Consider the following 25,761-nt stretch of genomic DNA (forward strand, 5'->3'; position numbering starts at 1 on the left):
TTGCATAGATCTATTATAGATAGCTGTATCTTTATTCGTCATATACTAGTGTTCTTCAACTGCATTTGTATACCTTGAGAACCATGTCAACCGAATTGCATGTTTCGAATACCATATGGGCATGTGTATTTATTTTAGTTCGTGCAAATACGTAGACCCGAAACTTGAAACAAAGTCTTTATTGACTACATATAATATAATCAGTCCGTTTATCTTTTTGAATAAATTCCGTTGCTCTTTAATTCATATTTATTATATATTTTTATTTGAATGAATAATCGAATAATGAGATTAGTTCGAACTTCAAAACACCTTAAATTATTAAAATTGTTCGACAGAAAAGTGAGAAATATAAGGAAACAAACTTGTAGTACTCAGCTCCATACAAAAAAAAAAAAAAAAAAAAAAAATCCCCAGACGAGGAATTTACATCAAACTTTTGAAGGAGGAAACAAAAACCCGCCGATCAAGGGCCGGGCTCCCTTCACAGCCGAAGGGCCCGCCAGGTGCACCAGACCCCATCCGCTGCCTTGCCCCATCCTCTTGTCCTGATTGTTTCTATGGGAAAAGCTATGAAAGCACGGACGTGTATAAATACAAGCTCGTGGGTGAAAGCACGTGTCGCGAGCTGACATTCTCATTCCCACGTTTGAACGTTCAAGGGAAGTAACTACAGAGAAGGGGGAGGTGACGTGTAGGTGGCAGCTGTTGGTCGCAGAGAAAATGGCTTCCATCCAACTTCGGCAAAGATAGTTTGTAAACAACATCGCCGCCTGTAAATAATGGCTCACTTTGGAAAAGATTTGGATAATTTTAGCGCATCAAGGACTGTCCAGATTATCGATTCCGAGACAACTGAACATTTTACGGTTTGTCTCGATTTGTTTTTGTTAGCGCAAGGTGTACAATAATAAATTAAAAATTATATGTCATGATGCAGGCTATTTCAAATAATTATGTCACCGATCACACTCGTGATCAACTGTGTGAGAGTGATCACAGAACTGTGATGTAAAATAAGTATGAGAATCTCTCACACACACACACACGTGCGCATTAATTTCAGTTGAAGTCCAGTCTTTCATATATCTGCGTCTTTCATCTCGTTTAAAGGATTTCAGTCCTATTCAAATTTGTTAATTTAGTATTACTATTATTATTATTAACAGCTTTGATTGGCTTACTTTACATATTTTCTTTTAACCCTCTGAGCACTGTATAAAAGTATAAGTATTACAAAGACCAGCTAATAACTGAAGGCTTTGAAGACGACAGTGGATGAAGTTTCTTTTTTATTATTGCTGCTCTCAGGTAAAACGTTGACCAAGAAACCTATAAATTTTTGTAAAGGAAAAAGTTTGAACTTTGCAATAAAAGTAATAAAAATCGCCTTCCCCATGCTTCCCCAGCAAAGCCATGATCGTGGTCCATCATGCCCAAAGGGTTAAAGACATAACTACCTTAGATAAAGTTTGATGTGTTATTCAGCCATAAGATATTTAGTGTGAGAGAGTTGCAAAACATTTATGATTTTTATGACTTTTCAAATTTATTCAAGTGAAAAGCCTTTAAAACTGTATGTGTTCATATAATTAATGTGGATTTCTCTATCATGATACAAGTTTTCAGTGTGGCATTACCTGGTGCAAAGCTACTTGAGAACCATTTTTATTTTAGTTAAGCAGATTTTAGAAAAAGTAATGTTTTTCAAAGTAGACCTGCAAAACCATTCTCTCTTCACCAACAAATCATTCAAAGTTAATATTAAACTGTTAAAGATATTAGTTTTCACTTACTGATATCTTTGTGTTTATATAGTTGCATAATGTGCTTTTTTTACATATTATGCAGTAGATAAATGTGTGCTGTAAATTATGTTGTTTTCAGACATATACTATTGAAGTGACAGTTGGCTCTTATACATGGACAGTAAAACACAGATACAGTGAATTTTATGAACTCCATGAGAAGGTAACATTTGAAAGTAAAGTATGTGCATATCCTTATTTTTATGCAACCTAATTATCACAGTTTGAAATGTAGTTGTACAGCCGCTATTTAAAACACCACGGGTTTGCATCATTTTGATATATTTCTTTTCCATTATTTTATTCTATTAGTCACTAATACACAAATCATAAAATACCTATAAAATTAAAGCAAGATTTATGCATAAAAACATAAGGTAATAAAATCGTTTAATAATAATTAATAGATCCATTAGCAAAGCAAGTTGTCCATGACAATATACACAGAATCTTTTGTCAAGTTCTCAGCTCTACTCTGTGCAGTAAAAAAGCAGCTACCTATAGACATTAAAGCTGTACAGATCAGCCCTACCTAGCCTTGTAACTCACACAAATAAAATTAAGTTTCAGCATGAAAGATGCTCTCAGTTGGTTTTAAAATTCCCTCTTTTTTTATTTTTATATGTAAGTTGACTTTTCTGATCACAAAGGCAGTTATTGAAGAAGTTTTGCTTTCTGTGATGTTATAAACAGAAATAAACCTCACTTTTTTCCCATTCTCTATTTCACCGTCTTTAAATGAAATCATTGTATTATTTGCTAAATGTGAACTCTTCCTATACAGTTTGCACCTGCACAAATGTCTTCATAGCTACAGCTCAATTACGTCAATTCATTCTTATTGAATCAGTTGATTTTTATTTTTTTATTTTTTTTTTTGTGTGCAATCAAAGCTGTAAGACTGAAACAACTGTATAGTCACCTTCCATGATTCTCTTAAAAAGGTAGAGGTTGTGACAAGATTTAATAAAAACTTGTGTAATTCTAAGGTTCAGTATATAGAAAAAAATGTTTTAATCTTTTATGGATATTGATGGAGTTTAAGATGAACCATGTACCATCTAATAGGAAAGTATGATTATTTGTGTTACTTCATCTTATACTTTCAACTCCCTGTCATTAAAAGGATAATTATTACATTACAATTTTTATGCACTGAATCTGTAAAAGCTTTAAATCAAAGCTTTGTATTTTCAAATGTGTAAATCATTAGGCTGTACAACAATTAATTTTTTAAAATATATACTACATATATTGATTTCATCAGTTCCAAAACTAAATAACTTAGCTAGCCTTTGTTATTGATGGAAAAAAAATAAGGATATCATCGAGTTATAAGTAATGGTCACATAATATATGAGGGTTTAAACTTTTTAAAATTTTGGATCAGTTGACAGCAGGCTACAAACTGGACAAAAGTCTATTGCCACCTAAGAAACTGTTTGGAAATCAGACGGAGTCATTTATACGCAAGCGGCAGCAAGACCTGCAAGTATATTTGCAGACTGTACTTCATTATTTGGCGCATCATGCACCCCCAGCTCTCACATTTTTCCTGGACTTCCACAGATATGTACGATTTCATAAAACTTAAGTGACTTGTGACTTTATATGCATTCTTGCAAACAGTTTGGAACTATTCTAACAGATGTAGCTACATTATCTCACAGTAGGTTACCTTTTTTCTTAGTGCAGATAAATTGTTGCAAGCATGCCACAATTACCTTATACTGAATTTAGGGCAAAAAAGACAGTTCTTATTATCTTACAGATATATTCTGTTTTAAATAGCAGATCTTTTGGAAAAGAATTCATTATTCATTTTGTTGATCCATAATAAAATAGCATTTCAAGACCACTGTTTGTCTTGCAGGAGATACATGGCATCACCCAAGCCCTTGCTGAAGACCTGTACAACAGAGGTAAGTATATGAAGTTGGTAATTAACTTTGCTTCATTATCTGAGTATTCGATAAGAAATTTATGACTTAAAAAGCACACAACAGCTCACACAATTCAAGTCCATCTACTAACCCTTTCTCTCACTTCTTCAGTAATGACTAGTCCGCCCTGCTTGTCTCCCTCTGTAGTGACTTTCAGTTGTTACGTTCCCTCTTTCTGTCTTCTATGTTTGTCTTTTAATTCTTTGTCAGTATGCTTCATCTTTTCATTCCTTTGTCTGCTGCCCTTGGCATTTTTTGTCTCAATTGCTACTTGAGCATGCTCATTCATGAGCATGTTAATGTGCTGTATGAATCATGCTTTTTTATTTTTAATAGAATAATATACTTATGTATATATAATGTTTTATACTATTATTGTTATTAAATGTGTCCAGAATTTGTCATCTTTAACATTCTTCTTTTTATTAATAAATCCTTCCAGCTTCCAAAACATCTTATTTGCTGTTGAGTCTGCACTTTGTTATGGTCACTAGAATCATCTATCCCTCGCAACGTTCTGCATTCTTTTAAAATTTGTTATTAGGAGAGACTATTCTTCAGACACAAGAGGTGTACCACATGACACCATTGCAGCTCTACTCTTTGACAGAACGCTTAAAACTACCAGAACCCACTTGTGGTGAGATTTTTACAAATCTAGGTGGTAAGGGTTCTTTTTTCTTTTAAGACAGATAAAATTTAATGTTTGTATTCGAGAGGTTGAGTGATGTTGCAATTTCAGCAGGACTGTTGTCAGTTCTACAACATAAAGTTCTCTACAGTATCATCAATTGAGTAATTAAAATAATATTGATGCTTTAATTTAAAAAGATATGTTGGTTTGAAGCAAGACAGGAGATTGGTATTGTTTATTAGTTCTTGCGATGCTTGCAGATAGTGGTGATGTGAAGAAAGATCTTGGGCATATTCTGGACTTCATCACCAGAGCCAAAAATTTACAGGTGAGATCAGCAGCATCCCTTTCAGTGATGCTAAGTACCAATCACATATTCTGTTTTCACTGAATGTATTAAGAAAAAAGATCGTGTGTGTGTATATATATATAAAGCTCTTGTTCTTGTTATTTGGTTCCTTACTGTGTTTTTTGTATTTGATATTATTCTTCGTTTAGTATTTTTGTTTATTCTTTTATAGTTTAGATGTTATTTTTTTAAATTTTTTATCCCTCGTATGCTGTTTATGTTTCGTTCTTGTTCTTGAGCGCTAAGAGCATGCTCCTTAAGAGTGTGAATATGCGCTTTACAAATTTTGCATTTATTATTATTATATGCTTGATAATATGAAGTATGGAGAGCCTTGCCACTTGCTAAGATTTTGGGCTATACAGTTATCATCATCAGTCATCAGTTTCCATCATCATAATCTGTACAGGCAATATCTGACTCACCATATGTCTGCCAAATAAATGTCTTTATCACTTTATCAGTATCTTTAATAAATGTGGTAGTACATTTTTATTATACAAACAATTCTTACTTATGGATATCAGAAATAGAAAGGCTTGCATCTCCTGTCCAGTACTATGTAAATCTGTTGTAGAAATCATGACATTGAATGGGGCTTAAAGGTATCACTATGCTTGACTTAGTGTGGGAATGAAAGTAGTCCTTATTTATGGGACAGATCTGTGGCAGCGATGAGCCAGTTGAGACCAGCAATATCAACATGAACCAGCTCAAGTTTGACCTCAGTCTTTTCAAGTCTCTTCAATCTTTGGAGGTAATTTCAGTCTTTATGTTTTTGTGTTCATACAGCTGGCTTATAATAATTTCAAATACTACACAGGCTGTTTGCAGTGAGTCATAGCTGTACCCCAAGTTTTACTTTTGTCTCAAAACTTTATTGCCCTTTTCCATTGGAATAGCAGTTTGTTGTAAATCCAAAGGAAATAAAATATATCAAATATTTCCGAAAGAGAATTTTGATACAGGCTGGTGCACAATTGATGGACACTTGATGTTAAGTCCTGTATTCAGTGGATTTTAATATTAAACACCATGTAGAAATGAATAAATATAACTTTTGATAATGAATAACACAGCGGTTCTCAACCTGTGGGTCGCGACCCCCTGGGGGGTCGCGACGTGCCTACAAGGGGGTCGCGAAGGTGGTCATTTTTTAAAAAAAGTTTCTTATACTGGTATTAGTGGAATTAGTTTACATTGTGTAACCGAGTGGTGCGGGGGCTCAAACTCCAAATCTCTTCTTCCTATTCAAGTACACTGTCTCGGCATGCAGTGACTTCTCACTTCCAAAACTCAAAACACAATCTCCCTCTCAACAATTAAGCCTCCAATCTCCCTCCTCTCGCCTTTTGCCCTCTTTCTCCCCCAATCTCTCATCGCTGACTCCCCTATATTACACCACCATATTACAAACAACTGACAAGATGAATGCTTTCGTCCGAAAAATTTCGTTGTGGACGCAAAAGATACGCCAAGAAAATATTTTTGATATGTTTCCGTGCTTGTGTAAGTGGAAGGCTGACAACTTGAATCTTGATCAGGTGAAGAATGTAATTATTGCCCATCTAAACGGACTGCAAGAAAGGTTTCAGCATTATTTCGCTGAAATTGATGTGACTAAATACGATTGGATTCGTAATCCATTTCTGGCTGATCCTAGCACAAGCGGGTTGTCCACGGAAGAAGAAGAGCAGCTCATCGACCTTTCGAGTGACCAATCCCTGAAAATGGTCTTCCAAACAACACCAGTGACAACATTCTGGATTAGCATCAACGGTGAATATCCTCTCCTTTCTGAGAAAGCAATGAAAGTTCTGCTGCCATTTTCAACTTCGTATATGTGTGAGCAAGGATTTTCAGCATTGGCAGCACTGAAGTCGAAATACAGAAATCGTGTGGACGCAGAGGCTGAGCTGCGAATAGCAGTGGGTACGAACATCGCACACAGGTTCGCTTCTCTATGCAACAGCAAGCAGGCTCAACCTTCTCATTAATCAAAGAGAGTGTCCAATAAAATAATATTTATTAGCTTTAGTAAAATTTCATTAACAGTTATACTTCTTGCAGATACGAACTTTGCTCTTCCGTTGTTGAATTGCATTGATTTCCTCGACGCGGCGTTCGAGGTTAGCTAAAGCTGCCCCCCCCCCCCCCCCCGCTCTTCCACCGACCTAGCCGGCTAAGGGGGGTCGCGGACGTACCGGTGTTCGTCAGGGGGGTCGCCACATGTAAAAGGTTGAGAACCGCTGGAATAACATGTTTACTTTTTAAAAAATAGGCTTGAAAATGATGAAAAAATCACTAGCCATCTTATCATGTGCACTCATGTTGCCATCATTTTTTAAAAAGAAAGGTCTTGCCCATATTGTTAACCTGGAAATGACCAAGTTTGGCAATTCAGCAAAGTTTCTTGTGAGGGTCAATGGAAACCAATGGATTTGGAACAAACATCAGGATATAGGAACTTTAGTCACACGCTGAGCAAAGTTCAAACTTGTTTTCCAATACATTATTGATAAATTTACTAATACAGTATGACTTAAGGGTATTTCTGAGGATTGATGCTTGTTTAGTTAAGAAAAACCTTAAAATACTAGCTTGTTGGTCGATTACAAATACACTTCTTTTGTTTTAATAATAATGGTGATAATAATTATAGTAGTAAGCATTTATATAGAGTAGTAATAATAACTGTGTTGTTTAAAGTGCTTTACTCCAGTCTCAAAGGCATCTCAAAGTGCTTTACAGATTCAAACATGCTAAACTAGACAATGATATTTAAAGCATCTCATTGTACAACATATGCCAGCATTTTTTTACTACTTTATTACAAGAAACAATGAGTATTAACTAATGTATTCTGGTGTGGTTTGCAGATTATCTCGTGTAATCTGATGATGGTGGGGGGACTTGAGACAGTCAAACAGACGTTAAAGGTATTCAATGTATACAGAAGTGCTACAACCATCAAGGTGAGACATGAGTTCCTGACACCTGCACTTTTTAAAAAGTAACTTCTCTTTGAAACATACTAAATTATTATGATAGGTACTCTCCCATCTCACCTCACGACTCTACCAGCAGGTGGAATCATGACTTGAGGGACATCTTGGATATAAACTTTTTTGCTTGGCCATAGGAATCTCTCCTTAGGTGCTGATGGTTACATTATGAGGAGTTTTTCTTTTTATTATTATTGTGAGGAAACCGGTCCCGACACTCTTACAGGGATGTTATCCAGTAAGACTTGGCAAGCTATACGTTACTTTTGTGTAATGGTAAAATTACCTTGGAACCAGGTTAACAAGACATTCAAGTAAATCCTCATTGTCTTTGTTATCTGTTTATGCATAAGAAAAATGTTGTTTTTTTTTTTTTTTTGAAGTGGGAAGGAGGTTACAAGTTTGTGCTAAAATGTTTAACATGACATACTTTTGACTCCCTCTGGGGAGGTGGATAGCTGAGGGGTTAGAGTGCTGGCATCCGAACTGAGAGGCATGCTGGTTTGATACCCATGTAGTGCCGCAAACTTCCTTTAGTCGAATCAGCTGGCAGGAATTGGTACCACAACTCCTTAGAGCAGCGGTTCTCAACCTTTTACTTATGACGACCCCCCTGACGAACACCGGTACGTCCGCGACCCCCTTAGCCAGCTAGGTCGGTGGAAGAGGGGGGGAGCCTTAGCTAACCTCGAACGCCGCGTCAAGGAAATCAACAACGGAAGAACAAAGTTCGTATCTGCAAGAAGTATAACTGTTAATGAAATTTTACTAAAGCAAATTCTGCGGTGCTAATAAATATTATTTTATTGGACACTCACTTTGATTAATGAGAAGGTTGAGCCTGCTTGCTGTTGCCTAGAGAAGCGAACCTGTGTGCGATGTTCGTACCCACTGCTATTCGCAGCTCAGCCTCTGCGTCCACACGATTTCTGTATTTAGACTTCAGTGCTGCCAATGCTGAAAATCCTTGCTCACACATATACGAAGTTGAAAATGGCAGAAGAACTTTCATTGCTGGAGAGGGAGAGGGGAGTCCGCGATGAGAGATTGGGGGAGAGAGAGGGCAAAAGGCGAGAGGAGGGAGATTGGAGGCTTATAATTGTTGAGAGGGGGATTGTGTTTTGAGTTTTGGAAGTGAGAAGTCACTGCATGCCGAGACAGTGTACTTGAATAGGGAGAAGAGATTTGGAGTTTGATCGCCCTCACCACTCGGTTACACAATGTAAACTAATTTCACTAATACCGGTATAAGAAACTTTTAAAAAAGGACCACCTTCGCGACCCCCTTGTAGGCACATCGCGACCCCCCAGGGGGTCGCGCCCCACAGGTTGAGAACCGCTGCCTTAGAGGGTTTCAAAAGGTAAGGCAGCGAAGGAAAGCAGATGGGCACCACCCTCACATAAAGCTGGCCATGAGAAAAGTGAAATCTCAAACAGCTCACTCCTTAGTGACCAGAAAAGGTCAGGCGATAGCTATCTGTATTGGCTGCAGGAATTGAATTATGTTAACTTTTTATTGCAGGAGATAGTTTTGCAAGATGCGCCTAGTTGGAAAGGAGAGGATGGCACACAGCTTGTTGGTGGATGGGATCGTGTGGTGCAAGCAGATTTCAGCCACAACTACATCAAAGAGATTGACAGTAGCATGGTAATGACTCTAGATGCTCACTTTTTATTTGGATTTTATATGCAGAAATGATTGTACAGTTTTGTTTGAATTTTAATTTGAGTAAATAAGGCAATGGTTTTTGGATTTTGAAACAGTGTTGCAGGTTTATTGTGATTTTGTATCAGAGAGAGGAAAATATACTTGAGGAGATAAATTTTTTGCTTTTGAGGTTGAAACTGTCCAAAGTTTAGTCATTTTTTGGTGGGTAAAAGTGTTTGCAGCAGTGAAGAAAGAAATGAATGAGTGAACCTGTGACTAATTGAAGGAACACAGCACAAAATAAGAAACACAGTGAAGTCATCACTGATTTAGTTAAACTCTTCCTGTGCAGTTTGCACCTGCACATGCAAACGTCTTCACAGCTACAGCTCTATTGTGTTGATTTGTCTGTATTTATTAGTGCCCAGTTGATGCATCAATTAAGCTATTTGCTCTATGTGAGCTGTAATCTCTTCTTTCCATTCTTTAGTCTGTCTTTATGGTCACTCCATCATTATAGCATGAGCTGCCTAATTCATTTATGAGGACATCCTTCTGCACTCACAACAGCAGCTTGGAACGGAAACATACAGGACATTGTCTTATATGGTCAGCTGATATTAATTGTAACAACACTTTGGTATACTTACCCATTCAGCAAATCCTCTGGCGTGTGGAGCAGTTGGACCTGTCCCACAATCAGCTTGAGAATGTGCAGAACCTCCAGTGGCTGAGCAACCTGACACAGCTGGACCTCTCACACAACCGCCTGCGACGTCTGGACTCCCTGCACACCAAATTGGGCAATGTGACTTCTTTGTCCCTGGCTGGCAACATGATTGAGACTTTACAGGGTGAGAGTGTGTGGTTGCATTCATATGCTTCTGTGTGCATTTATGAAGGGGTGTGCTAACCATTGTGTGTATGCAAGCTTGTTTATATGAAAAAGATGCTTGTTCACTTTCACTAGAGCACCTTCCTGCCAAACCAGCTGGACAAACTGACAACAGACTCCCCAGCACACTTTTCTTGTCTTATGATGCATGCTTAGTTGTATTCTTTCGGAGGAGAGTATGAAGACATTGAAGCCTTTATGAACTGTACCAGAGTTGTGTTTAAGATGTGATTGTCTTATAAGTAGATGACTCCTTGCAATGCCAACTTTCGATTAAACGAAATTAATTTAAAACCAACTTGTTAGTTGACTCGCCTGTTCATTTAATTGCTTTAAATACATCTTTTACAGGATTTTCCAAGTTGTTCTCATTACAGGTACTGGATGTGAGCAACAACAGGATTACAGCAGTAAGTATGTTGTTTCTTATTAACTCTGTTATCACTGATGCTGCCATTATGGCTGAGTCTGACACAGTAAAACTTGAAGACAGCTCAAGGTTTTGAACAAAACCACCAGGGTTCAATGAAATCCAAATGCTACCAATATTGTGTGTTCAGTTATAACTTGAAAAGTGTGTTCAGTTATGAAAAAAGTAGTTCTAGTTGCCAGAAGGCCAGTGGTACATCATGGCAAAACAGTAAAAAGATGCTATTATACATGTTAAACCATTGTTAAGGCACATCTACAACATCACACACCTGTGCACACAACTGAAACATAGTCATAGAAATTTGCTTTTCTGTTTCAGCTGGAGGATGTAAAGCCAGTCTGTCAGCTGCCATGCCTGGAGAAATTATTTCTGTCTGGAAATCAGATCACACTAACAGTAGATTACCGAACCAAGGTCTTGGAGATGTTTGGTGACCGTGTTGATGAGGTATTTGCCATAGTGCTTGTTTTTTTCTTCTGCACCATTTTGTTTACTGCATTGTTTCTCTAGTTTCATTTATACCAGTGAGATTGTCTTTAATATCCATCAGATTTCCCCACCAAATGCTATAACTGTCATCCATAATGAGATGGAAATCGTCAGTTTAAATACCTAGGCACCATCTTCGACAGAAGAATTCGCTAGGATACCAACACTCAGACTGTCATGAAGAGAGCTCAGCAGTGCCTCTTCTTTCTTTGAAAGCTGAATTCTTTCTCTGCCTCTCAGAGATTTCTTCAGCTCTTTTGTAGATCCCATAAAGAGAGTGTGCTGTCCTTCTTACTTGTCTGTTTTTACAACAGTTTATCAGTGAAAGGCAAGAGCAGCTTGCATTGTGTTATATAAACCTGCTCCAAAATTGGGACAGCCCAGAGGGATCTTCATACTCTGGATAACAGGCATATAACTTCTCAAGGCATATCCTGTCGAGAGAATTTATCAACTTTCATGAGGCTGTCTGTGTTCCTACACGTACAGCCAATAGATTGAGGCTGTCCTTTGTTGTTGTGGCCATACAACTTCTGAACGCTACTGTGTACAAATAATGTAGATCATATGGTTGCCATGAGTCTGTTTGGTGGAGCGAATATGAATGTGTTGTGGTATTGTTGTTTTGTTATTGCACTTCCATATACAGCTGCATCTCATTGCCTTCTGGGATAAATAAAGTCTTTTACAGATATCAAAACAGTAATTTCAGAAACTTCTTTAATTTTCATAGATTCTTTTAAAAAACAAGCGACTATTTTATTCCAAAAAGAAACTTTTGCATTTCTCTCTGGTTCTCTGTCTTTATTTTTATGTGGAAAAATGAGGATAAGATCCACATAAATTTCTTGATTATCAGTCATGATGATTTTGAAACACAATTTTGTTTATAGAGTATCCTTGAAGAAAACACGTACACCATATATGTGTGCATAATTTGACTAAATATAAGTAGAACTTAGCAATAGGAATTTTTCAATACCAGCTGTTCAAAACATTTGCCACTAGCAGCAACTTCACCAAAGTATATGTGAGAGTATGTGCGTGTGAGAAAGAGAGAGACTTATCATTTGTATAATATAATAAGTGTCATGTTTGTCTATGCTGCCATAAATAACAGTAACTATGAAGTTGCAGTTTTCAATTTCAGTGGTTGTGAAAGATTGGATCATTAGTGCTAAGAGCATTGGGTTGTTTTTTTACCCTTTTTCAGCACAATTGTTTGGTGAATGGGAAAAAAAAACATTTCATTTGCACATCTCTCTGGGAAAAAATCAGCAGAGGTATCGCAAAATACAGAAATTTTTGCACCAAAACAGAATTTTTTGTACTGAAGTGCAAACATTTATGCTGGTGATGTTTTTTTTATTCTGCTGATACAGGTAATTTTAGACAGTGTCAAAGCCAGCCAGAAGGAGAAAGACACTGTGGCTGTAAGGCAGGCTCTACAAAAAGCACGTGATATGAAAGGCATCCCAAGAAAGGTCAGAGTCTGGCATTATCTACTTTATATAGAAATAGTCTTCCCAAGAAGCTTACCAAAAGACCTAGAATGATTTCTAGAACATAGTGGTAATTTTATGGTCATTTTAGCTTATTTTTATCATTTTAGTTTGCCTAAGCCATCACCAATATATTAGGGATTCCAAGTCTTTTCCTTAATTGTCTAGAACAGCTACAGAATTTCATTTTCAAAAAGCTTAATTTCTCTGTAGGCTGAGCAAAATGCCACTGTACAATCCCATGTAAGAAGTCTTTTTCTAATATGGCTTGAGTATAAATTTTCAGAATTCAGTAAGGAATCTACATACCATACCATAGTAATGTTTAAAAATTGTCTTCTAAGGTGGTTATGGGTTGTAAATTGTTGGTAACTTAAAGTAATTGATGGCAATTTTACCAGGTGGCATCATCAGCCAGTCTCTTTGAATACAGTAGTGAGTAACTGCACACACCTTAAAGTTCCTTCTCTTAACCTCTCCTAAGTATTTCCTAAGTTTCTGGTGATTTTGCACAATGTTTTTTTGCACTTCTGAGCACTTCCATCCTCAGATTGGTCATTGGTGCTGGGGTGTAGTTATTTTTATGTATTGGAAACAAAAAAGGTGCCTTAATATGTGTCAAATTTGTATTTGTGTTCTTGTGTGTATGTGTGTGCATTTTATGCAACCTTTAACCCCCATTTTTTTATTTGGTGCACTTAAACCCCAACTTTTCCATTTTCAGACTTCTTCCTCTGCTAGTTTAACAGATGTTTATGGTAGAGGGGGTGGCACCCCTCCCCCTCCATCCTCTGACACCTCCCTTCTCCCCTCAGGTGCACAAGGCAGCTTCACCTCTGCCTCAGGTAATCAAGTAGGTATTTTTCTCCTGTACTTCCTTCCCCAGGGATGTGTGCTGCCTCCATTACTAATGTGCAGTGGACCTGCATTTGCACAAACTGCTTCAAAATGCCTCGTCGCTGCTCATCTGCTCTTGCTTTATAGAAAGTAGCAGAAACAAACATAAACATTACTATAATTTTTTTAATCATGAAGCAGAGTGTATATCCAAGGCTGATTCAGGTTAAAAAAAAAAAACTTTTTCTCTGTTTATAGTAATGGAAATATAAACTTATGTAGAATTCCTTGAAACTGTTTTAAACTTTCATGGCCTAAGGTATAAGATGCACATGCAGTATATTGGTGGCCTCATTTTTTTTTTATTTTTTTTTTTTTTTTGTATTAAGCCATTTTCCTGACAAGACATTTTACAGTCCAGCAAGTCTTTGTAATTTGTAATTCTCACATTGATTAAAATAATGCATACATTTAATTACTGTCCTCAGATAATTTGTGCAGATTTATTTAAAGCTTAATTTATTGCATTGTTATAACCACTTTGTTTTTGTAATAATTGGTTAGGCAACAAGAGATACTACTTTAGAAGAAGCTTGTGTTTTTAACTTTAACACATTTTCTTTTAGCTTATTGCACTGTTCAGTGCTAATTATTTGTAGAATTGTAGGCTTTATAGGTTACTCTGAATAGAAGTTTGTATATAACTAGTAGAGGTGCTTAAAAATGTGCATAACTATTATTTCATTTTATAGTGCTGCTTTAGAATACTCAAAGCATGTTAGAGTCTGTCTAACATGTTGTCATAATATATAATATATATATTATATACACAGGGCTTCTGCTTACGCAAAAAATTGCGTACTGTACGCATTAAAAGTTCGGAGGACCCCTTCAATTTTCATTCAAAGTTGGGCGAAGAACAGGGACCCCTTAAAAATCTGAAGAAGGGGTCCCTGGGACCCCAAAGAATTTAGCCTTAGCAGAAGCCCTGATACATATTCACAATATAGGAATTTAAACTACCAATAATATAGTCACAAAATAGGAACGAGGATTAGTCCAAGTACATCTCATCAGACTTCAGAATCATCCTCTTCACCTCCAGTTGTATAATAATAACAGTGGGAACTTATAACACACAGCATCACGACCAAGATAGATCGCACCATCTGCACATACCAATAATGATGAATGAAAGATAACAGCCAGTGGACAGTGAGGTACTTATACTGAACAACATAAAGATGAGGTACAAAAGTAGAACATAAAGCAATGGATGAAGGTATGAAGGGATGTAGATACTATAAACAGTATAAGATGGAGTCATTACGTGATGGTTAGCATGACAGAGTATTGCCAGAGAGTTAAGAATAGTAATTCAGGGACAGATAGGTTTTCAGAGAGCATTTGAATGTAGCTTTGAAGTCCAAAGGGCGAATGTGACGTGGAAGAGAGTTCCACTGCTTAGTAGAACAGAAGGATGACGTCCGCTGTCTGTATGTGACTGTCTTTGTGGGAGGGAGGGATAGAATACTGAAGTCTAATGAGGAACGAAGGTTTCGGGCAGGGTTGTGGACAGACAAGATTTCAGTAAAGTAGTAGGGTGAGGAGCCTTCTAAGAATCCATAGTGTAGAGTTGAGAGCTTGTAGTCTGTTATGCGCTGTTCTTTTTGTGGTGTTTATTATCTTTCTCAGCCCTATGCAGCAAATGTAAATATGCTTGTAGATGAAAGGCTTTTTTGCGGTCAGCTGCTTGCCTGTGTGGGGTCAGCGATTTTTTTTCCTTGGTTGACCTTTATCAGCTGAAATGATAATAGCTTTGCTACTTTTTAGATGGCTGATTGTATTTGTTTCCTACAATTTAATGTACATTTAATGAAAATCTAGAGTCTTCAAATTAAGAAATTCTTTCATTATTATTTACTAATAAAAACCTTTCTTTTAAAACTTTTGACCTGGTAAACATCATTCGTAGATTATGCATGCATTGCACTTAAAGTGTATGCACGTGTCATTGCAGTAAGTGTTGTTGATAAACACCAAAGATGTGTCCCAATTTTTTTAATTGATGGCCACAATGATGCTTTCTGAATTGAAAGGCATTGAAATCAAACCCTGAACCAGTCTAGGAACTGTAGTAGTCAGTATAACCATAAACCAGTCACAGTAATTTTTGTTCTCGCTGAATGACATATTACACTTTGTTTAATGATTGTTGTAAGTTGTCATTGTTATTCAACATTCCTGTCAATAAGTTCTTCATATTTGTTTTTTCAAATGAGAGCAATTGCATTTCTGCACTCATTGTAATGGGTTCGAGTTGCCATTCTGTATAATCCCTTCAGTATCATAATGGCCACCATGGCATTCTTTTTTATTCTGCTAGAATTGGCATTCTATATGCAGATGTAAGAAACCTGTGGGAAATTGGGTTATAGTCGTTGACTTGAAATACAAATTGCATTTTTGTATTTTATTTGTCAGTTGTCTTGGTTGTCACTACAACATCGAAGAGGCAGGAGGGTATGGAATCACTTGACAACAAAGCAAATCATTCTGGGCATAATCACTAGTGCCCATCTTTCGGTACCTAATCTACATATTCCATCTTTTATTCGCCTCCCTCCTCCTGTCCTTTACTCAACCATTTTCAAAGTTCATTACTTCTCCTCTACATAACTGCTACCTTGAGAGTTGGCGCTTATCTTGTCTCTGTATTCTGGCGGGTTGAATAAGGTAGCGAGGTATTTGATATTCATTGTATCAACAGCAAAGGCTTGTTATCTCTGCTCTGCATGACTTCGCTGCCTGATGTCATTTGGTAACAGTCACTGAAGAAAGGAGTAAACCATAAAAATCAGGGCTTCACTATGTGCGAGGTGACCTAATGCTTATCTCCTCCCCCAGCAACCGTCTTTCCTGCAGAGGACTATAGTGTAATGAGGTTGAAAGTCATGGAAGACCCTGTACTATGGCGACCACAACAAAGTCCTATGGTCCTCTACAGAGGTAGAGATAGTGAAACTCCTGTTGTCATTTCATGCTGTAAGTCTTAAAGAAAGTTATTCTTAAAAAATATATATATTTTTTTAATGAAAAGTACTATCATAAAAACTAAGAACTATGTGACTTTCTTACTCTCATTTTCAGCCCTTTTTGTTGAATGCAAACTCTTACACTATTATTTTATTCTAAAGTTCTAGGACAGAGATCCTCAAGCCCTGTCAATGTTGCATCTGTCAGTTCATCTGCTCCTCACCACACTTCAGTACACAACTGGTCAGTGGCAGACAACTCTCCACAAAATGTTTTTATCCCATCCCGCTGCTCCCCCAGCCAGGTGAGCACTTAAGAGAATCAAATTCCTGAAGAAGCAGCATTGGATAAGATATTGTCAGTTTCTCATTAATACACATTTCAATGGTATTTTTCATATGCATGTTGCTTAATTCAAGCAAACTAGTTTCCACAGAAGATGGGACATGGCTTTTTTAAAGCAAAAGTTTTTGTGTTCTGTCAGATAAACATGCTTTTTCATACTGCAGAAATGTGAATATTATCCTCAGTACTATTTATTGAAAAATATTTTCCTGGGATTATGGTTAGCATATGCTGCAAGAAAGGAAGTGTTTAATCTGGTATTTGTTCTTCAGGCTAGACAAGTATTTTTAGTGCAGCAATCTATACCTGCAGCAAATATATTCTGATTATTTTTTTTTTTTTTGGTTGGCTTTTAAAAATGATGCAGTTTCATCTTAGAGTAAAGGTCTCCAGTCAATCAAAATTAAATATCCAAGGAGTCTTTGATTATACTGTGGAACCTCGGTTAGCGAACGCCTCGGATAGCGAATATTTCGGTTAACGAACAAAAATTTCGCTAAAAATATGTCTCGGATAGCGAACAAAATTTCGGATAACGAACAGCCACGTGAACCTCACGTGACCGACCAGCATGTCATCATTCGCGCTCGAGACACAGTTACAATCGGTCGTTCCTTATCTATGCGCATCCTTCTTATTTAGTGATTGTTGTGCTTTATTTTAATAAGATAATCCTCAATCATGGCTCCAAAGAAGATTAAGAGCAATTAGTAGTAGTGAGGTAATGACAAGGAAGCGGCCAACAAATGAATTGAAAAAGGAAATGATTTCAAAGTATGAAGGTGGCATGCGTCTGTCGTAATGTGATGTCGTATTACCGAAGAGTTTTACAAAAAAGACAGAAGGAACAGACACTGGACAAGTTTTGTCCTTTAACCTCAAAGCTACAGAAAAGAGAAGTCTCCCCCGATTTTATAATGTCACGTGTGCTCATGGAAGGGGAATCCAAGCAGTAATTCCACCCCTTCCTCCCCACACCTGCTTCCAACCACGTCAAAACGGCAAGTTTTCTGATGTTTAAATGCTTTCGTTAATGTTTTTATGTTTATTTAACTCCATTTATATTGCATTATAACTGTTCTCATTTAAAAAAATACCTATATAGCCTGTAACTTTCAAATATTAGCGAGTCAACAGGGGCTGGCAACCAATTAAATCTATTTCCTTTATTTCTTATGGAAAAAATTGTTTCGGATAACGAACATTTCGGATAACGAACAGCTTTCCAGAACGGATTAAGTTCGTTAACCGAGGTTCCACTGTACAGGAAAATCGTCTCAGAAGGAGTGTTAAAACTATTAACCTTTAAAAATGTTACCCTTTTATACTTTAGATGAGATGCGTCAAAAGTAAACAGCATTATTTACAGTCCTTATCTTTTGCCAGATGAAACCAGGTAGCTTCACTTATTTCACTTATTTCTTTTCACTTATTTATACAACATTTCTCAGTCATCAGTCTCTTCCTGTGCCAGTGCTCGAGAAGCACTCACTGAGGGTAGCATCCATCTTATACCTGAGGCGCACCCCTTTGATCACACCGATGCAGCCTCATCGTCTAGCCAGTCCAGCCAGTCAGTGGTTCTGCCGTCAGAATGATAGTGCGGGTGATTGTAATGATATTGATCTGGTAATGGTGGTGATTGTAATGATATCGCTATGGTAATGGTGGTGATTGTAATGATATTGCTCTGGTAATGATGGTGATGGAATGTAGCTGTGGTGCCAGCTTTGGTCACAATGCCAATGTAGCATTGTAAAGTGCTAATACATGTGTATACACTGCTATGCACATGATTAGAAAAAAATATAACAAGATAGAGAAAAAGATTTGTTGACATTCTGGTCCCTACGGGGAAAAAAAACAACAAAATTAAATTTTATGTAACACTTCTCTCCATAGTATTGAGCTTGTGCATGGCTAATGTTTGAATCAGCAGATGAATAGTACTTAAAGTAATCGCTCTACATGTTGGTCAAATTATCTTTGGTTCCTTGCAGCAAGGAGAGAATTCAAGAGTTCATGGCAGCAGAGTTACCAACGATGACATCACTAGATTTTGTGGCCTGGCTTCAAACTAGACTCTTTGGAAACCAAGCACTGACTAACACCAATAACTCCAACAGGTTCTCTTCAAAGCAGAACTGCAGCATCACAAGAGAAATCACTCCAGTGGGCACAGACCATGTAGTGGATGTAATGTGGTGTTATGTCCAGCAGTACTCAGCTCCAGGCTTGATCTTTCCTTGCTGTGTGGTGCTTACCACCACCAAAATGATTGTAGAGCGTATGTCCCCGAGCATTTCCAGGTCTAGCTTTCAAGGCATTCCTGACCTCCAGCCTTGCATAGTTCTGCCTCTTTGCAGCATCCAACACACTGTCATAGGACCGTGCCATGCCTACATTCGCCTAGAAGAAGCTTTCGTTGGCAAAAGTGGGCTCTTCACCTTGTTTGCCTTGGATTCAGTAGTTTTAAAGCACTTTGCCAACAGCCTGATCGAGTGCTGCTTGCAGCTTGATGCTTCTAACCCTTTGGACATTCTCGACCTTTCAAGGCAATCTGACCTCTTGTCAGAAATTTGCAGACGGGAAGAAATGTTTACCCTTCCCTCAGAGAGACTTGTTTTCGTCACACTCCTCAGGGTGAAGGAAGTCTTCAACATCCAGTTTACCTTGCTGGTCATGTCAGAAAATAAACTGTATTGTTTGGATCCTGCTTGTGTTTACTGGCCACCAGCAATCTTTGAGTCAGCTCATGAAGATTCCATCCATTTAAATATGCTGCAGGAGTTTTCTATCATGGAGAATATACGTGATGTAGCTCTTCAAGCAGCACCGGGAGCAGCCTTTAAGATTCAGACTGTTTTGGCTGACCCTGTGAAAGACAAAGCTGTGCATTTTAAGCCAACTTTGTTGACAATGCTGCTGGGGACATCAGCCAGTCAGCAAGAACTTACCTTCTTCTTCAGTACCCCATCTTCCTGTGACCTGTTTCTAGACAGACTAACAAACCTGCGTGCTGAGCATGCTCATCGAATGCTACCCACAGTTCGTGAAGCCCCTGAAGGGGGAAATGAGAGTCCTGAGGTTACTGACAGAGGAGACATTTCCCCAAAGGAGAAGACTCACCATACAATAAAATATAGTTCCCAAGATACATCTGTGCAAGTCTGTACACAACCTGTGTTGCACACAGTGGCAGTAGCCTCTTTACCTTCAAGCTTTGACTGGAAGAGGTACTACTTTCCTAACTCTTCTCCTTATGCTTTTTCATATCATGATTCACAGGGGAGTAGGACTTTGCCAGTGGAAGATCTCCAAAAGAAGACAGTGACTACAAACTCTGAGGACCTCCTGAGGAAAACCACTCAACAGAATCTCCTTCCTGGAGAGACATCTGAAAACAAGGAGGAGAATGAGGCATCTGCTACTTCTCTTATTGAACAGGAGCTCCGACAAGCTGTGCGAACATACAATCTTCTGCATCCCCTGCTGCCCACACTGCAGCCACTGTCACTTATGAGTGGCCGGGAAGTCATGACATTTTTTTACAGCAAGATTGCAGGCACCTCTGTGTCTGTTTCCACTGAACCGCCCTCAAGCAGTGGCAGCTTAAATTCTACTCCAGAAGAGCTGCAGCACGTATTATGGAGTGGTGTGGTTCCTTACAACTATCCAGCCATGGAGATTGTCACCCTCATCATGCTGAGCACCAGGGCAATCTACTTTGTCTCTGATGCCAACACTACCATCACTTCTGCTCCTGGTGTTCGACCTTCATGGATGACTCACGTACGAAATAATTCTGACTCTGCTGTCGGATGGCACTCTCGTACAGAGTCACTTCAGAGAGGGAATTCAAGGGGAGCCTATTGGCACCAGGTACACCATGTGAAGCCATATGCGGTCGTTGCTTTGGCTGATCTTGTGCAAGTCTCTGTTGGGCTGTTTGACCAGTTTTTGCGTGTGACAGGTCCAGATGCCCAGACTGTCTTCACCCTGGCGACACGAGACAGCAGACAGACAGCAATGTTTGTGGATAAACTGAAGAGTGTGTTGTCTTTACTGGTGATCTCTCCTGCCATTGACAAGAGTCCCATGGATTCTGAACAGGACATTTATCGTGCCTTTGCCAAGCGCACCAACTCCACAGTGGAGGGCCTTGTCTTCACCCACCCAAGTAAAGTGACTTTCCTCTACCCTGGTGATGATGCCATTGAAGATATTCTCTTCCTCATTAAGGCCAAAGCACAGTCAGCCACTCTGGGAGTTGAGAACAGCCTCACTTCTGTTATATCACTCACTCAGCAGAAAGAGGTTGTCTGGCTGTACATCTTGGCTTATCAAGTTCTCTCCCCGTTTGGTGAAATCCGTGGGACACTATTGCCAGACTGCTGCCAGTCTCGTAGTGTGATTGTCACCAGCCATCACCTGTGCCTTGTGCAGGAAGATATTGTCACTTACCCGCTGCCTGACTTTGTGCGTGGCATGCCAGAACAACCTCAGCATGACATTGTGGAGATGCGACGGCTGGAAAGTTTGAAGCGTATCGTTGTGAACATTGCAAACCCTAGGCTACTGAGCTTAGTCTTCTGGGATGAGCCGGAGGAGCTTGTGGTGGACACCTCCATGGAGCACTTCAGTCAGGTTGTGGCAGGCAGGAGGGGTCAGGCTCCAGGTGAGAAGAAAGGTGGGGGAATCTTGCCGGAAGTGGTGTTGCGGGTTTTCATCCAGTGCCAGCGTGACAAGGACAAACTGTTGCAAGTCTTACAGAAGCAGTGGCAGGAGCTGGTGCCACAGGTGGGCCGCCTTCTAGATATTGTGCGAGAGTGAATGGCAGCAGCTTGTCATAGCTAGGCCATCAGCTGGACATCATGTGAAAACAGAGTTTTTGAATGCTTTGTTTAAAGGACTGGACATTGAGTAAACTGTACAAGTTACATAAGTTACAGGCACAGTGAGCAAGGGTGCTGCTTTGTTAAATGACAAATGAATGAGAGTAGTGTCCCTTGGTGTACACACAACACAATGACAATGGTGTTCCTGGGTGTAATGAGAATAGTGAATGGTATTCCTTTGTGTACACACAACATGATGGACTGTTCGTAAAAATAGTTGAAAAGTAGGAAGGGAAAATAGTCTTGTTTTACTTCTTACAAAAACAGCACAAGCTGTATTTAGTGTGTAAGTCTAATGCACAGAAAATACTAGCACAGGCCTATAGTGTACTGTACCATACTGTCTGTGTACAGCTCAAGTTTTTAATGTTGTTTAAAAAATAAATTATGATTACACATACTTATTTATGCACTTTTAATAGCCAGACTTATCTGTGTCCACTCACCAAATGTTTGATATATTTAAAAGCCTGTGTATGCTGCATTTAAAGACATAGGAGATGTAGTAGTCACTACTTTTACATATTCTAGATCATGGCCAGACCGATTTTCGCTCGTGCCAGTAGGCAGAAGATGAAGAACCTGACATAGTGCCAGGTCCTGTTACTAACTTCACTACTGCATCCAGTAACACATATAGGATTACACGCATCAGAAGGTTGACACAAATACATAACTGAAAAGAAGTAACATGAAGATCAGGGTTGTGTTAAATAAGAGTTTGAATTTCCTTTTCAGTTTATTAACATTAATCTCAAGTGTTTATCAGGCTCAGAATTTTATCTTAAATCATAAAGTGGTAGTTGTACTGCTACTCCATCTGGATTGAAATTAGGTTACTCTGAGTGATGCTTAGGGTTAACCAAACTTCTAGTCTTGTTTAACTGTCTAATCCCTTTCATGCATCAGGTTGCACATAAGGCCTCATGTCTTGTTTAACATTTAGGTTTATAAAATTCCTGGCTCAAGTAGTGGTTGGGATTAATGCAGAAGTGGTTAAAGTACAGGTGGATCTGTTTTACTACATAGTCTCTAGCAGAACAGTGGAGATAAATGTAGTATAGGGTGCCTTTTGTACGTAACACTGTTTGGCTATCTAGACTGACAGTCATTAAATTCAGTGTGAACACTTAAATGTGGAGATAAGCATAAACTACATTATGTCCATGTGACCATTACTTGCCATGTATACTTTTGTACAGATGAGGCTGGGAATGATTCTTTATAGCAGTTAAGCAAGGTCTTGCTTTTTTTTTTACAGATTAAACTGTGTAGACTGTGAGGAACAGATAAATTTAAGCTGAAGTGAGACACAAGTTACTCATAGTTATGTTCCTAGTTATTAAGATTGCTAGTTTTATTAGTAGAACTTAATAGGTACATGTGAAAGTCACTGGCAACTTGAGATAAAGGTTCAAATCATATGTATGCTGTAGTAGCAAATGTCATAGATGTTTATATCTCATAAAGAAGACAGCTTTTGTGCCACCAAAACATTTCTGTGATCATTTGCACAAGAGTTTTTTTTGTGTGTTTGTGCCAAACAATTGTTTGGCATGATTAATTGTTTGATTTTACAGTACACGGAAGTATTTCAGATTTTGAGCTATATCATGGGTTTTCACATTGTACAGAGATAAAATCATAGATCTTGCACTGTGGGCAGTTCTCTCCCTCTGCATAGACAATTTGCCTTCAGCATTGTGCCTGCTCGTTTGCATCTGCAACACAGTATCAGGGACTTCATCCACAGGAACAAAATCATGATTATCTTTTAAGTTGTTTGCACACGTTGAGCTATTTAAGACTAACATGGTGCACACTCAGCGCGATGTTATATTTTGGGTTTTGTGAGTTTAATCATGTTCATGTTTATATTTTGCCCTAACATCTTATTGTGTTGTGAAATTCAAATCCTACACCGAAGACTCTTGCAAATTTCCAACTTTGGATTGCAATGCCTCTTCGAGGGAGTTATTTATGTTTATTTTTAGTGTGGAGTTTGTTCCTGTCTTCATGTGTCTATAAATAAATATGCATCCCTTGACATATAAAAGATTCCCATACAAAAGGCGAAGTATTTAAAAAGGGAGTTTAGGCTGTTTTTAATGTTTAGCATGAACTCATCTGTACACAGTGCTGATGTTCTCATTTCACTCATTCCACAGGCATCCAGTCAGAATTTTATAGTGTAGTGTTGCCACTCAGAACTTGGTATCTCATTGTGGGTGTGGGAGTGCTTTTCACACATAAGCTTATTAAAAAGTGTAGTGATGTCTAGTTTCACTGTCAGTGTATTTTAACCAGAGGAGTTTACTCTTGACACCTTTTATAAAACTGCTGTGAAAAGACTGTCCAGGATGAAATGAAATTTGTTTTAGCTTATAGGCCAGATTAGTCTTATGCATATTCTACTGCTTTTCCTTTTGTTTCCTCTGTTTTGGAGTCTGTGTTTAGGATGTATTATCAGGGTTGTGACTCACTGTTGTGAGTTCATAATGAAAGGATAGCGATTTCTGAATCTCCTTTGGGGCTTCCGTTGTTGGGGGGCTTTTGGTTTGTTTTTTTATTTTACTTTTTTATATATTTTTGAGGCTGACCAGGGAAGATGAGAGGTTCAATGAATGGTTGCAGATTGTGAAACAATTTTAGAGAAACAAAATATTAGTGAATTGATATTATGTATAATATACAAATTTAGATAAGATTATTAAACAACTAATATGTTTCAATGGTATACATGTATATATCCTTATGTGTCAGCATAGGATCTGTATTTTGGAGAACAGGGTGAACAGTAGTCAATAACATTATTGATAGCCTTTTTATGCCTTAAATAACCTAATGGTTTTGTTAAATGCAAAATTAGTTCTAGAAGCTTGTTTCCATGAGTATGAAACTAGTACCTTCCACCATGACCTAAAATATGAAAAGAATGTACACGGTAGCAAACTCAATACTTTGACATTAATTGGTGTGTCTAGTTTGCATTGTTTTTTCCTTAAATGGATTAATTTTGGTGTCCAGATGGAAAGCAGGTCTTTGTTTTCTCATTTCACAAGGTTTTCCATTGCAGGGGGAAGCAAATGTCTTATCTAGAAATTGTAACAGTTCCACTTAGTTGAAGAAGTGGAGCAACATGCTATTGCCTTGGGAGTCTATTTTTAAGCTGCTTGTCATTCCAAGAAATCATTCCTGTGTTTCTAAGACCAGAATCAATGTCGTGGTGTTCTAAAGAACTGACTTGTATACTTTTTGTTTACAATTTTTGTCTGCAATGCCTTCTGTTGCCTATGTTTATTGATGTGTTTATTCACAGCTTTACTTTATTCTTATGGTCACATTAAGTAAAATGATAAAAAAAAAAGTCTGGAAGTTAACATTCTAAAAGCATTTAAATTGCACAGATTTTGATGAAACTCTTTATCTTCTAGCAGCTGAAAGCATGTCTATGGTGTTTATCTTGTCACTCAATTGTAGTACTAGAGCACCTTGTGCAGATTTATTTATTTATTTTTTAAATTTTGCAGTGTATGTGCAAGAATTAATGCAATATTGTGTCAGAGGACAGAAAGTAGAACTGTGTTAACCATACTGATTGAAGCGAAGCAGTCGTTGCAGCAGAACATTGCTTAAGCAATAATTTTTATTTTAAGATTAAGCAAGTGTGGCCGTTGGACTGTGTTCTGAGAAAGACGATACAGTAATTTTTTTTTCTTCATTTTTGTATGCATCAGCTGTTTTCACTTTTTTTAAAAAAAAGATAATTCAGACTTATGAGTCACTGGTGAAATAAAGTATTTGCTTATGTACACCTGGTGCGTGTGATCGCGATAAAGGCTGTGCAAAGTCGTTGCGAATTGTTGTTCAGGGATGACAGAACGTTCACTGTCGTTGTCACAACACATACATACATTGACACTGTTTTTGTTAGTAGAT

At 38.0% G+C, this 25,761-nt stretch overlaps 1 protein-coding gene across 3 annotated transcripts; it reads left to right on the plus strand.

Moving 5' to 3' along the window:
* The first annotated feature begins 236 nt into the window (after positions 1-236).
* LOC112571469 (nischarin-like) lies at positions 237-25,634 on the plus strand. 3 transcript variants are annotated; one of them, XM_025250452.1, is made up of 17 exons: positions 237-869; positions 1,888-1,971; positions 3,199-3,381; positions 3,682-3,730; positions 4,296-4,415; positions 4,646-4,713; positions 5,396-5,491; positions 7,614-7,709; positions 9,262-9,387; positions 10,046-10,241; positions 10,634-10,692; positions 11,034-11,162; positions 12,587-12,688; positions 13,108-13,141; positions 16,741-16,883; positions 18,376-18,497; positions 18,925-25,634. In XM_025250452.1, exons 1-17 carry the CDS (start codon positions 783-785, stop codon positions 21,755-21,757), a joined length of 4,527 nt encoding a protein of 1,508 aa, XP_025106237.1. In that variant the 5' UTR covers positions 237-782; the 3' UTR covers positions 21,758-25,634. The 3 variants fall into 3 exon arrangements, with proteins under 3 accessions (XP_025106237.1, XP_025106235.1, XP_025106236.1); XM_025250450.1 differs by lacking the exon at positions 13,108-13,141 and adding an exon at positions 13,431-13,551 and having other exon boundaries at positions 238-869; XM_025250451.1 differs by lacking the exon at positions 13,108-13,141 and adding an exon at positions 13,431-13,551 and having other exon boundaries at positions 240-869; positions 4,296-4,391.
* Positions 25,635-25,761: the final 127 nt, after the last annotated feature.

This window comes from Pomacea canaliculata, linkage group LG9 (assembly GCF_003073045.1).
Source record: "Pomacea canaliculata isolate SZHN2017 linkage group LG9, ASM307304v1, whole genome shotgun sequence".
NCBI lineage: Eukaryota > Metazoa > Mollusca > Gastropoda > Architaenioglossa > Ampullariidae > Pomacea > Pomacea canaliculata.

What these genes read in the sequence shown, in the direction of transcription:
- LOC112571469 (XM_025250450.1), top strand. Translation starts at nt 783, where the DNA reads ATGGCTCACTTTGGAAAAGATTTGGATAATTTTAGCGCATCAAGGACT. An exon ending in GATTTTTACAAATCTAGGTG is followed by an intron (nt 4,416 to 4,645) that starts GTAAGGGTTCTT and finishes CGATGCTTGCAG; the next exon opens with ATAGTGGTGATGTGAAGAAA. An exon ending in CCAGAGCCAAAAATTTACAG is followed by an intron (nt 4,714 to 5,395) that starts GTGAGATCAGCA and finishes TTTATGGGACAG; the next exon opens with ATCTGTGGCAGCGATGAGCC.